The 13,985-nt window shown below is 37.5% G+C and overlaps 2 protein-coding genes across 5 annotated transcripts in view; both read left to right on the top strand.

Annotated features, from left to right (window-relative positions):
- rs1b (retinoschisin 1b) overlaps positions 1-2,141 on the top strand; it is a 12,854-nt gene extending 10,713 nt beyond the window's left edge. The window contains exons 6-8 of one of the 4 annotated variants that reach the window (XR_013819055.1): positions 1-95; positions 180-620; positions 766-2,135. The exon at positions 1-95 is cut by the window's left edge and continues 352 nt beyond it. The gene's annotated coding sequence lies outside the window, so the exon portion shown is untranslated. The other 3 variants (XR_013819056.1, XR_013819057.1, XM_079850054.1) reach the window with 3 other exon arrangements.
- A 4,894-nt stretch (positions 2,142-7,035) lies between these two features.
- LOC307146302 (uncharacterized protein) lies at positions 7,036-12,580 on the top strand (the record flags this gene model as incomplete). The annotated part of the gene is made up of 5 exons (XM_079850200.1): positions 7,036-7,142; positions 9,329-9,637; positions 10,963-11,217; positions 11,807-11,842; positions 11,943-12,580. Exons 1-5 carry the CDS (start codon positions 7,124-7,126, stop codon positions 12,578-12,580), a joined length of 1,257 nt encoding a protein of 418 aa, XP_079706326.1. The 5' UTR covers positions 7,036-7,123.
- Between the last annotated feature and the right edge of the window lie 1,405 nt (positions 12,581-13,985).

Genomic DNA, 13,985 nt, shown 5'->3' with positions numbered 1-13,985 from the left:
TATCTAAAAATTCTTAAATCAAGATGCATTTACTAGATGAGTAAAATGACATAAGATATTATGTCCTGTTTTCCGGGGGAATTAATCAAAATTAAGTGATTTGATGCTTAAAAAAGAGCTAAATTATCTGCCAATGGGGTAAGAAGGTTACAACATTATTTTTCTGACCCCATTGGCAGATAATTTTGCTTTATTTTACGCATCAACTCACTTCATTTTGATTAATTCCCCCAGAAAACAAGACTTAATATCTAATGTCATTTAGTACTTTAGTAAATGCATCTTGATTTAAGAAATGTTTGATATTTGGACTGGAAACTAGACAAAAATACTAAGTAAGAGAAGCATTTTTTGCAGTGAAGACACTATATAAGTTCACTCACCAAGTCCTAGCCTGTCACTTGCAGCAAAAAAATCCCCCCTCCTGTCCTTTTAAAAGTCCGTGTTACAAGAGCACGTTCAGTCGTTTAGTGAAGCTGATTGCTGTAGCCTATATCCAACTTAGACATGGGGTCTAACTTTATTTTTGATTTGTAGCTTTTGTTTGAATGGTAGTTTAATAAATGTATTTGCGATCATATATTCAGCATCTCTACTCTCCATACCCAGCAAGCAATTTTGCATTTAAAAGACATTTAATAGTCGTCCAAACACAGCTTAGACATCTAAAACAAGGCAAAATTTGGGCTGTCAGTGAAAATTTAATAGACGTTTAAACCATATCCCAAGAATAGACAAGTGGTTTTCCTTGTTTTAAACGTCTAGGCTGTGTTTGGATGACTATTAGACGTCTTTTAAACGCAAAATTGCTTACTGGGGTTTGCTGGCTAGTCACATCAGCGCTAGCGGTTCAAGCTAATAGCACGTCATTTACATCTCGTCAATGATTGGTTGAGTGAAATACTCGATGGTGATTGGATAATTTTTTTTTTTTTTACCGACGGAGGCACAAGTCACAGGCTATGGATCTGCTTCCCCTTCCCTTTCTCTATTCCTTCAGACTCGTTACACTTACAGAGGTGAAATTACAAACAAGAAATACACATTCTGAGACATATCATTTTGGGTAGGCCGTACCTCGACTGACGAGCCGCCACTGAGTCCAACAGCTTTATGTACCACAATATTAAAGTCAAACACACTGGAAACTGGTCTCAGATCAGTAGGTAAATATTACCATATAACCGTACCTTCTGTATGTACAAAATTAAACAAAAAACTACTTTTGACTTAAAACGAGCAAGACTGGGATATTCTTATCAACGACTTACTGATCTGAAACTCAGCAAAGTTGTCAAAAACGAATAGTCTTTTTATTTGTCTTTCTGTAATGACAACTGAATAAATTTCAAATGAATTGCTTAATTGAGTCCCTGTTTATCACAGACGTGAACATTAAACCTTTGCACAACTACTGGGCTTCTTCAAAACTGAACGAACTACCAGACGAAGCCTGTAACCAGCTGTTTCTCACTCAACACAACAACAAATAGCTCTGAAGATAACCAGAGAACTCACACACTGAATTCAGGTCTTTTTGAAAAGTGTTCACTCCAGGTTAGAGACGTCAACCCATTCACAGTGTTGAGTTTAGCAGGTATAACACAAAACTGAAGACTAAATCAGGTCTTAAAATGATGTCTCAAGTCTCAAATCTGAAACACGTTGCCAGAATGTTCTTTATAGGTTCTCTTTAGGATTTCACAGAAACATTCAGTGCAACATTCTGGGAAAGTTCATTTATGGTTATAAAAATACATCTAAAAATAACAATTAAAGAACAATCTTTCTGATTCATTTTTGGTTACAAGAATGTTTTTATTTGGTTCCCAAAAAAAAAAAAAAAAAAAATCAGGAACCGTAAGGGAAGGTTCTGTGTTTGCTGGATCTAGAACCTGCTATTGTTACTGAAGTAACTCATTTCAATAAATAAGATATTTATCATGTAGGAGATTATGTATTAAAACAATATTGCAATGTTATTGATGACTAAATATTGCTGACAAATTGATCAGCATGATCCAGGAAAGGCCGGCTTTGTGTGACATATGAGAAAAATGTAATGTCCACCGTGTGGCGAAAGCTGAACTGTGGCGTGAGATGGAAAATAAACTCATATCAGGAAAGATTTCCTTTCTGGCAATCGAGGTCTTTAGAAAATGTGTTTGTTATTTTGCAATAGTACATAGTAAAACAAAAACGACCTGTGTTAGGGTTTTGTGTTGTGTGTGTGTGTGTGTGTGTGTGTGTGTGTGTGTGTGTGTGTGTGTGTGTGTGTGTGTGTGTGTGTGTGTGTGTGTGTGTGTACCAAAATAATTTGGCAGTTAATGTGATGTGCTAGCATCTAGAATATGCAAAAAGTAACATTAGTTGGCATTACAAATAGTCATGAAATTGACAATAACTATAGGCTTGGCATAAAAAAAATGGAAAGAAAATACATTGCTTAAAAAGGAAGAAGAACACTTCAAATCTATCAGGGTAAATAAACAAATGTATATGTTTTTAAAATTTCAGAATTAAAAGAAACACTTTGTCTTTTTTTAAATTGGCCTGATAGTTCAGATGGGTCTATTTACAAGTAACTCAACATATTAAAACAAGCCGTTAAATTCATTTGTCACATATCTTCCACGGTGTGCCATAAAGTGCATCTGAATAGAGCCATTAATCACCATCTCGCCACTCTTCAGGGTGTTGTTTTAGCTCTGCCCTGTTATTGTTATGGGTGATTGGTGAACAGTTGTAAGAATCTCTGGTATCACATCGTTCACATTTTGATTTTTATCTTTTTATGTTTTTAAGGAACCATCGGCTGATAGTGATTCCTGTTTCACCCTCAATTCCTGTTCACACACACACACACACACAGGGTTCCCACGGGTCCTTGAAATCCTTGAAAGTTTGTGAATCTGAAAAAATGTTTTCAAGGCCCTGGAAAGTTTTTGAAATAAACATACATAGATACAGGTCCTTGATTTATTTTGTGCAAGTAGTTTTCTGGAATAAATTCCATATTCCCTCCGGTCCGCTAATGTGTTATTTCACCAACACTTCATGGCCTATGCGTACTAGCTTGCTTGATTTACGTCAGTTACGCGCATTTATGCGTTCCTGCGTGAGGTACTTTGTAAGTTGCCATGACGTTCACGTGCATGAAACTACGATACCTCAACGTTTGTTGTTGGACACAATGTGTCCCCACATTAAGTCCTTGAATTTGAGGGTATTGGACCTGGAAAGTCCTTGAATTTGAAGTTAACCAAGGTGTGGGAACCGTGCACACAATCTCTCTCACACACACACACACACACACACACACACACACATTCATACACATACACACTCAGACACAGACAATCACACTCATAGGCACATACTCGCACACACAGATGAACACACACACACTCAAACACATACACTAATATTTGCACACGCACACACACATGCACTCACACACACATACTCACACACACAAACACAGTCACACACACACAATGCTCACATTTTAAACTTCTACATATATTTTGAGTAGATAACCGATAGTATATTCTCAGTAAAGGGTTTCACCCTGTGTGTTTCCACACTGATTAAGGATAGTTCGAGAGACACACAAAAAGTAAAAACTATATTCACCTTATACGTGCAATAGATCATAGCTACCGTAGAAAAAGTAAGATCAGGCTTTGAATTAAGACGAGTAAAATGAAATATTCGCTCAACACGAACTTTACTAATGCGGCGTCATGGACCACAGACCCAGACGGCAACATAGTGTCGGCCCAGATCCGGCATGTGGATTCAACACGTACCAGATGTGGGCCGGATCTGGGCCGACACTGTTGCCGTCTGGGGAGGCACATCGCGTCTCTGAAAATGTGTGCGGATTTTCTAAAAGATTCAACTTCATCTAAATAAGAGCAATGTGGAGTCCTCGTCTGACCATCCATGCCAGAGCTGCATCAAACACACAGACGCCTTCACATCTGGAATCTTTATCAAATAAATGAAATATTTCCAGTTTTCTTTTTGTTAAACACACACAGATTTTTGTGACAAACTTTGTCGACATGTTTCATGTGGATGGACAAAAGTGCTGATTTCATCTTTTGTATAAATCTAATACGACTAAGCACCGTTTTTGAGCTAATTAGAGATTAGTTCATTTTGTTGAGCCAACTGTGTGTGTGTGTTCAAAACAGCTTAGAAATTATATTACATGATTTGTTTATTTTTATTTATTTATTTATTTATGCACAGAGACCTATTGTGTATTTTTAAACCGCTGAAATTTCTTAGGAGTAATTTCATCAGTATTTTCATCTATATGCATGATGACTGACCCGTAGGCAGTGCAGATGCTAAACAAAGGCAAATTCAGGGGAGACACAATCATTTTAGGACATAAGGAGGCAAATCTTGTCTGTCACCCTATATCCTGAAACATTAATGATTGTCAAGAAAAGATATGGTGATCAGAAAGACATTATAAGCACCCCATCAATGGGGACAGCCTGAGGCATCAGTGTTTGTGTACATGTCTTCATTGTTGCATCTCTCTCTCTCTCTCTCTCTCTCTCTCTGAGCTTTGTCTTGTCTTTAAAGCAGAATATGTAAACGCTTCTGATGTGAGCTTGACTGAATCATCAAATTTAGCATTCTTATGGAATTATGATAATATTTTGTAATCATCATTTAAATCTGACTAATTTTCAAATGGTTTGCCATAAATTAACATCTCAGGAAAATGTTATGGGATTTTCAGGAATTTCGGGAGACGCAACAAGTGAATAGGGAAATAAATGATATATCAATATTCCTATGAAATATTAGATATTATAAAAATGTCACCATGTCACCAATTATTACTCCCATTATTACACTTCTTTTTTCATTACATGTTGCCCCAAGAACAAACCCATTTATGGCTATTTTATCCCCACATGATGCATAAAGTAAAATGGTATATCAATTCATTCCGTTAAATCTTTAGTTGAGAGTATTTATAAAAAGTTTGGTCTTTTTTTTTTTTTTTTTTTTGGTCCTATACATGTCTTTTTTTTTTTTTTAAACAGCTGAGTCCTGGTGTCCACTACAGAGGACATAGCATAATGAGTAAAATATCTCTTTACTTTATCGTTTCTTATGCTCTATATGTAATGACATGAAAAAAATACTAAATTCAAAAAACTTTTTTTCTGTCTCTAATCTATAATGCAATTACATCAGAATGAACTGTAATTTAAATAAGAAAACTAACCATAATCCCTTTTCTTTTTTAACGGATAAAGGAAATAAATTACCACTGTAATAAAACTAGTTAGTATGTAATTACATCAACACTTTTTATTATCCAGGGTTTCTTAAGAAAGTCTTAAAGTCTTAATTCACCTTTCCACAAATGAAGGCCTTAAAAAGGTCTTGAATCAGAGCAGAAAGTCTTAAATTCATAAAGTCATGGCATTAAATGTTGTATGCTTTGCAAAAACTTGATATTCAACCTCTGAAGTCGGTTATTCAATCAATCCATTATAGTGGAAATAATAGAGAGAGACATTGTTTTATTTGCAATCTGATCATTTAAAGCCGCTAAACTCTGAAAGTTTTTAGTCCAAGGATCCAGTAAGTGAAAGCGTTCATGCATTGAGTCCGAAACAGAGAAACATCAGAGATGGCGGAGAGAAGAGAGACTCGTGTCAGACATTATTCCTTCAGTAAAAAACAAACACTTCTCTCATATTCACAGACAGTTTCTGAGGTTTCACAGCTGAAACACAGACTGAGGAGACAGAACTCACATCAGACTGAACGGCAGATCAAATCATCGTCTGATGTCTGAGCTTTATGTGGTAAACTACGACTCTCGGCTGGACAGTCAATCATGTAAAAGATTCTTCACTGTTGATTCTCAGAGGAGCTTCACAATGCCTCGTCAGTTAAAACACCTTGAGGAAACATCTAAAGTTTATCAATACCAGAACATCAATCACTCCATAGGAGCATCAGACTGGCTTTGGTGAGAACACAACTTTAGATGTTTCCTCGAGGTGTTTCAACAACTGACGGCCCATTGTGAAGCTCCTCTGAGAATCAACAGTGAAGAAACTTTTACACTTCATATTTATCATTTTGTTTCTCCAGTAAATGCATCTTGATTTAAGAATCTTTAGACATTTTCACTGAGGAAGAGCATTTTTTTGCTGTGTATAAAGAAGGTACAAAGGTTATTTCCATATTCTAGTGGTTGGGAGTATAGGTATTCAAGTTATGCCTATTTTTTATGAATTAAAAAGTTATCGAAGCTTGTTTTCGCCACAAAATAATAAAAAAATATTAATAAAATAATTAAAAAAATAATCAAACAATTCTGACTTTTTTCTTAATTGCGTGATATAAACTCACAATTCTGAGAGAAAAAAAAAATCTGCCGTTTTCCCCTCAGAATTGGACTTAATAACTCGCATTTTCAGGGGAAAAAAGGTCAGAATTGCGTGATATTAAAACCCACATCTGTGAGGAAAAAAGTCTGAAGTGCGAGTTTATATCAGGCAGTTCTGACTTTATAACTCGCAATTATGAGGAGAAAAAAACTCAGAAATGTGAGATAAAAAGTTTCTCTTTTAAAATTATTTTATTCCGTGGCAGAAACAAGCTTCCATAAAAAGTAATGGAAAAAAATGTTGTTTCAACCCAAGTTTGGGTCAAGTATGGACCAACCCAACAGTTGGTTTAATAATGAAATTTTAAACCCAGCGGTTGTTTGTCAATATTTGACCCAGCACGGCTTGAAACAACCCAGCATTGTGTTTATTAGGTCATTCTTTGTGGCCAATTCTCATGCTAATAAGCAACTAGTTAATAGTGAGAATTTGACCCTAAACTAAAGAGTGTTTGCAGATGTGAACATCTGGATGCGCCATTTGCCCTCTCTTGTTCTGAAGTCGTAAACGGTTCCTCTGAGTCATTAATGTGTGAACTCCAGTAGCGCCACCTCCCATCTCTCTCACTCAAACACACACACACACGGGTCTCAGTCTCTTTAAAAGCTGCTCTTTAAAAACACACTCAACACGGGACCTCTGAACTTTCATCAGTTTCTCAGCGATTATCCTCAACGCTCAAGATGGAAGGCAATGTTAATGGTAAGAACGATTTAAAAGTACCATCTCTTTAGATAACAGGGCTTATGCAGGTTTCATGAAAGTGCATTTAAGACCTTTTTAAGACCAAGTAAAGGAAACCTACGGAATAAATTATAGGGAACTCAATACATCACGTTCTCTAATGTACATGTCTATGGAGAAACACAATGAGAAACACTAACAACTCTTCAGTCTTGTAGTAAAGTACGACTTATAACACTCTAAAAAAATGTTGGGTTAAATATAGACAAACCCAACCGCTGGGTTTAAAATTTAACAAAGCATTTTAAACCAACGGTTGGGTTTGTCCATATTTGACCCAATATGTGTTGAAACAACTATTTTTACTTTAGCCTACTTTTTATGGAAGCTCTGCCACGGAATAAAACAATTTAAAATATTATTGCGAATTTTTATCTCGCATTTCTGAGTTTTTTCCCCTCATAGCGAGTTAGTCGGAATTGCAAGTTATAGAGTAAGAATAGCATTTATTGAGTCAGAATTGCGTGAAACTATTTTCTCGCAGGTTTGAGCTTATAAATCACGCTATTCTGACTGGCAAATATGACTTTATAACTTGCGATTGTGACCGTTATAAAGTGGGGAAAATACTGGGGGGGGGGGGGGGGGGTTTCCTCAGGATTGTGTTTATATCACGCAATTCAGAAAAAAAATGTCAGAATTGTGAGATTAAGAAATTGTCAGATTTTTTTTTTATTCTGTGGCAAAAACAAGCTTCCATAACTTTTTAATTCATTTTTGGAAAACAAAAAAACTTGCAAAAATAAAAATGTCTAAAGATTCTTAAATCAAGATGCATTTACTGGAGAAACAAAATGACAAATATGAAGTGTAAAAGATTCTTCACTGTTGATTCTCAGAGGAGCTTCACAATGGGCCGTCAGTTGAAACACCTCGAGGAAACATCTAAAGTTGTGTTCTCACCAAAGCCAGTCTGATGCTCCTATGGAGTGATTGATGTTCTGGTATTGATAAACTTTAGATGTTTCCTCAAGGTGTTTTAACTGACGAGGCATTGTGAAGCTCCTCTGAGAATCAACAGTGAAGAATCTTTTACATGATTGACTGTCCAGCCGAGAGTCGTAGTTTACCACATAAAGCTCAGACATCAGACGATGATTTGATCTGCCGTTCAGTCTGATGTGAGTTCTGTCTCCTCAGTCTGTGTTTCAGCTGTGAAACCTCAGAAACTGTCTGTGAATATGAGAGAAGTGTTTGTTTTTTACTGAAGGAATAATGTCTGACACGAGTCTCTCTTCTCTCCGCCATCTCTGATGTTTCTCTGTTTCGGACTCAATGCATGAACGCTTTCACTTACTGGATCCTTGGACTAAAAACTTTCAGAGTTTAGCGGCTTTAAATGATCAGATTGCAAATAAAACAATGTCTCTCTCTATTATTTCCACTATAATGGATTGATTGAATAACCGACTTCAGAGGTTGAATATCAAGTTTTTGCAAAGCATACAACATTTAATGCCATGACTTTATGAATTTAAGACTTTCTGCTCTGATTCAAGACCTTTTTGACTTTCTTAAGAAACCCTGAAAAATATAAAGTGTTTGGTGTAATTATTAATTATTAATAAATTATTAATTAGGCTACTTAACTAATTTAATTACAGTGGTAGTTTATTTTCTTTTTCCCTTGAAAAAGAAGTTTAGTTTTCTAGACTACAGAACAATTATGTAAAACTAGTGGGTTTGTTTTGATGTGACCTTCTTCCTTTTGTTCAGTTCAAAAATAATTCATGCAACTGTATATTGTTTATTTGATAGAATTAAAAGTAATATTTGCAGCCGTCCTTGTATTGTTTGATTGCTTGCGATTTAGAAAGTAATTAGTAACGCGTTACTTTTTAAAGAGAGTATTTACACGTTTCAAGAGTTACAAGTGTATCAAGATGTTCCAGCTAGAAATTAATTACATTTTAGAGTAACTTTCCCAACACTGAATATAAAGCGTTTCCCAAATGTTTTAATCTTTAACAGGCCTTAAACGCCCATGACAGTGTCAATCTGTACATTTTCTGGCATTTATTTACAACAGAATTAGTCATATTTGTACTTGTAGTGAAGAGATGATAGCAGTAAATAGGACTATCTTCTGTAATAAGCCACTCATATTGATTATGCTAAATCTAACTATTGGCATGTTTTTCTAGATTTGCAGCCTAGTTTTATGAATCCGACTCAAGAAGACCCGAAGACTGCGAGGACAAGCGGGAGTCACACTGATGAACCGATGAGGAAGAGGAGAAGCGACAGTCACACTGATGAACCGATGAGGAAGAGGAGAAGCGACAGTCACACTGATGAACCGATGAGGAAGAGGAGAAGCGGGAGTCAAACCGATGAACCGATGAGGAAGAGGAGAAGCGGGAGTCACACTGATGAACCGATGAGGAAGAGGAGAAGCGGAAGTCAAACCGATGCTTCACCTGTGAAGACTCCAGAGAAAGACACAACCGACGGTAAGATTATTAAATTCCTTGTCAAGCCTTTTATCACAATTTCTGGGGGCATTCTGAAACACTTAAAGGGATATTTCACCCAAACATGAAAATTAGCCCATGATTTACTCACTCTCAAGTCATCCTAGGTGTAAATGACATTCTTCTTTCAGACCAATACAATCTGAGTTATATTAAAAAATGTCCTGGCTCTTCCAAGGTTTATAATGGGAGTGAATGGAAAGTCCATCAAAGTGCATCTGTCCATCATAAAAGTGCATCTGTCCATCATAAAAGTGCATCTATCATCATAAAAGTGCATCTATCCATCATAAAAGTGCATCTATCCATCATAAAAGTGCATCTATCATCATAAAAGTGCATCTATCCATCATTAAAGTGTATCTATCCATCATTAAAGTGCTCCACACTGCTCTGGGGGGTTAATAAAGGCCTTCTGAAGTGAAGAGATGCGTTCGTGTAATAATGTCGAACGCAGTTGCCCAGCCCCGTGTGTTTGAACTGCGAGAGGCGTTAATTGCCGTCATTACGTTGTGCGTTAAGTTCAAGTGTTTCTCTTATGGCTAAATCGATGCGGACGGCCTTTTATGATGGATAGATGCACTTTTATGATGATAGATGCACTTTTATGATGGATAGATGCACTTTTATAATGGACAGATGCACTTTTATGATGATAGATGCACTTTTATGATGGATAGATGCACTTTTATGATGACAGATGCACTTTTATGATGATAGATGCACTTTTATGATGGATAGATGCACTTTTATGATGGATAGACACACTTTTATCGTGAATAGATACACTTTTATGATGATAGATGCACTTTTATGATGATAGATGCACTTTTATGATGATAGATGCACTTTAATGATGGATAGATGCACTTTTATGGACACCAAAACAGAAACAGCCATTCACACCATTATAAAGCTTGGAAGAGCCAGGACATTTTTTAATATAACTCAATGTCATCTGATTGTATTCGTCTGAAAGAAGAATGTCATATACACCTAGGATGACTTGAGAGTGAGTAAATCATGGGCTAATTTTCATTTTTGGGTGAACTTTCCCTTTAACGTGAAAAACGCTTAACGGCTCAATGTAGGCTAGTCATATTAAAAGATCAAATTCTGTACACACCTTATTAATAATACTATATAGCCTACAGAAAAGCAAGCAATGATGTTGACTTATGAATTTACACATGGTTTGTCTTAAACCATATTAAAAACACCACATAGACACATAAACAACATTAAAAGCTGCTTGTTACCGGTTACCTTTGACTTTGAGTTCTGCTAACTCTTCTTCGTCACAGACCGGTGTGCTGAGAGTGTGTGTGAAGCGTCGTCTTCATCTGGGATCAGCGGTCGAGTCGAGGAGTCCGTGAGGGACAGAACAGCACCAGAGGAATCTCCGTCTGAGGTTCACATGAACGAGGACTGGGAACGGCTCCGCAAACTCACCAGAAGAGTGGACGCGGACCGAATACGCTTGCGTCTCATTGTGTCGATGCTTGAGGAATCACGAGTAATCTGGCATCAGCGTTTGATGGAGATCAAGAGATTAAAAGGTATTCAGATGCACCAGTGTGATGATGATGATGATGATGAGGAAGCTTTTTATTCACCATTTTAAGCAGGAATATGTTCAGTTTTCTTCATTTAATTACAGTTACTCCTGATAACATCATTGTGTTACTACAGAACAATTTTATGCAAAACTAGTGGATTTAACGTCTAATGCTAAAATATATGTTTTAATGTGACCTCCTTTTTGGTCAGTTCAAGAATAATTCATGCAACTGTATTGTGTTTATTTAATAGAATTAAAAATTGAAATGCCATTCTTGTATTGTTGAATTTCTTGCGATTTACAAAGTAATTAGTAACGTGTTGCTTTTTAGAGAGAGTATTTACACAGTTCAAGGTGTATAGCTATAGTAATTCATTACGTTTTGTAGAAACTTACACAACACTGAATATTAAGCGTTTACCAAATGTTTTAATTTTTTATCAGCCTCAAGAAACGGTGCATGGATGGACCAGAACGCCTTAAACAGAGTCTTTCAATTATGTAAGACCGTGTCTGCACATTTTCTGGCATTTCTATGCTTATATTTTTAATTATTAACTGAATATGTCATATTTTTTTATCTGTAGGGAAATCACCCTTGATTAATGCAGACATAGCCAATGGTAAATATTATCTTCTGTTATAGACACTCATATTGCTACTCATAATGAAACGCGTCTACTCGTTATTATCCTAAATCTAACTATTGTCATCTTTTTCTAGCTTTGCGGTCAGCAGAAGGAGGAAAATCAGAAGGAACAGCAGAAGGAAAAGGAAAAGTAGAAGAAGGAAAAGCAGAAGGAAAAGGAAAAGTAGAAGAAGGAAAAGCAGAAGGAAAAGGAAAAGTAGAAGAAGGAAAAGCAGAAGGAAAAGGAAAAACAGAAGGAGAAGCAGAAGGAAAAGCGGAAAAAGGAAAAGCTGAAGGAAAAGAAGAAGAAGGAAAAGGAAAGGCAGAAGGAGGAAAAGGAGAAGGAGGAAAAGCGGAAGGAAAAGAAGCAGAAGGAGAAGCAGAAGGAAAAGCAGAAGAAGGAAAAGGAAAAGCAGAAGGAAAAGGAGAAGAAGGAAAAGGAAAAGCAGAAGGAGAAGCAGAAGAAGAAAAAGCAGAAGGAAAGGGAAAAGCTGAAGGAAAAGAAGAAGGAAAAGCAGGAGGAGAAGCAGGAGAAGGAGGAGCACCTCAGTCCGAGAGGAGCGAGCGACAGAAAGAGTTCATGATAGAGTATTTTATAGTGCTCCAAAGATTTTGCTCTCAGGTTTTTGACACGAGCCCTTACGTGAAGCTTCGAGAAATACAAGCGATCAAGCTTCAGATTGAGGAGGAGACCAAAGACATCAGACCAAGTCCAGACGCACCGATAGCATGATAAAGACATCAGACCAAGTCCAGACGCACCGATAGCATGATAAAGACATCAGACCAAGTCCAGACGCACCGATAGCATGACAAAGACATCAGACCAAGTCCAGACGCACCGATAGCATGATAAAGACATCAGACCAAGTCCAGACGCACCGATAGCATGATAAAGACATCAGACCAAGTCCAGACGCACCGATAGCATGATAAAGACATCAGACCAAGTCCAGACGCACCGATAGCATGATAAAGACATCAGACCAAGTCCAGACGCACCGATAGCATGACAAAGACATCAGACCAAGTCCAGACGCACCGATAGCATGATAAAGACATCAGACCAAGTCCAGACGCACCGATAGCATGATAAAGACATCAGACCAAGTCCAGACGCACCGATAGCATGACAAAGACATCAGACCAAGTCCAGACGCACCGATAGCATGACAAAGACATCAGACCAAGTCCAGACGCACCGATAGCATGATAAAGACATCAGACCAAGTCCAGACGCACCGATAGCATGATAAAGACATCAGACCAAGTCCAGACGCACCGATAGCATGATAAAGACATCAGACCAAGTCCAGACGCACCGATAGCATGATAAAGACATCAGACCAAGTCCAGACGCACCGATAGCATGATAAAGACATCAGACCAAGTCCAGACGCACCGATAGCATGACAAAGACATCAGACCAAGTCCAGACGCACCGATAGCATGATAAAGACATCAGACCAAGTCCAGACGCACCGATAGCATGATAAAGACATCAGACCAAGTCCAGACGCACCGATAGCATGACAAAGACATCAGACCAAGTCCAGACGCACCGATAGCATGATAAAGACATCAGACCAAGTCCAGACGCACCGATAGCATGACAAAGACATCAGACCAAGTCCAGACGCACCGATAGCATGACAAAGACATCAGACCAAGTCCAGACGCACCGATAGCATGATAAAGACATCAGACCAAGTCCAGACGCACCGATAGCATGATAAAGACACGCTTATTCAACATTTCAAGAAGGAATATGCTTTGATTTGGGATCAAACATTAAAGGACAAGTTCGGTATTTTACACTTAAAGCCCTGTTTTCAGATCGTTTCTGATGAAATAGAACGGTTAAGATTGAAATTTGGACACATGCTGTTGTGCTGTCCCGAGAATTTTAGGTTTCTATTCCACCCTGCAATAATTGTGATAAATACTTAACTGAACTCATTGTTTCTGGATAAGATGAACACATGATATTCTCTAACTGTGAGGTGTGTGTGTGTGTGTGTGTGTGTGTGTGTGTGTGTGTGTGTGTGCGTGCTTGAACACAGTCTGATAACAGTCACTCGTGTATTTTCTGTGAAGCTGCTGTGAAACGATGTGTGTGTTGTGAAAAGCGCGACAGA

Source organism: Squalius cephalus (assembly GCF_949319135.1).
Source record: "Squalius cephalus genome assembly, chromosome: 18".
Lineage (NCBI taxonomy): Eukaryota > Metazoa > Chordata > Actinopteri > Cypriniformes > Leuciscidae > Squalius > Squalius cephalus.
Note: the sequence above shows the minus strand (reverse complement) of the source record. Positions and strands in the feature narration are given on the sequence as shown.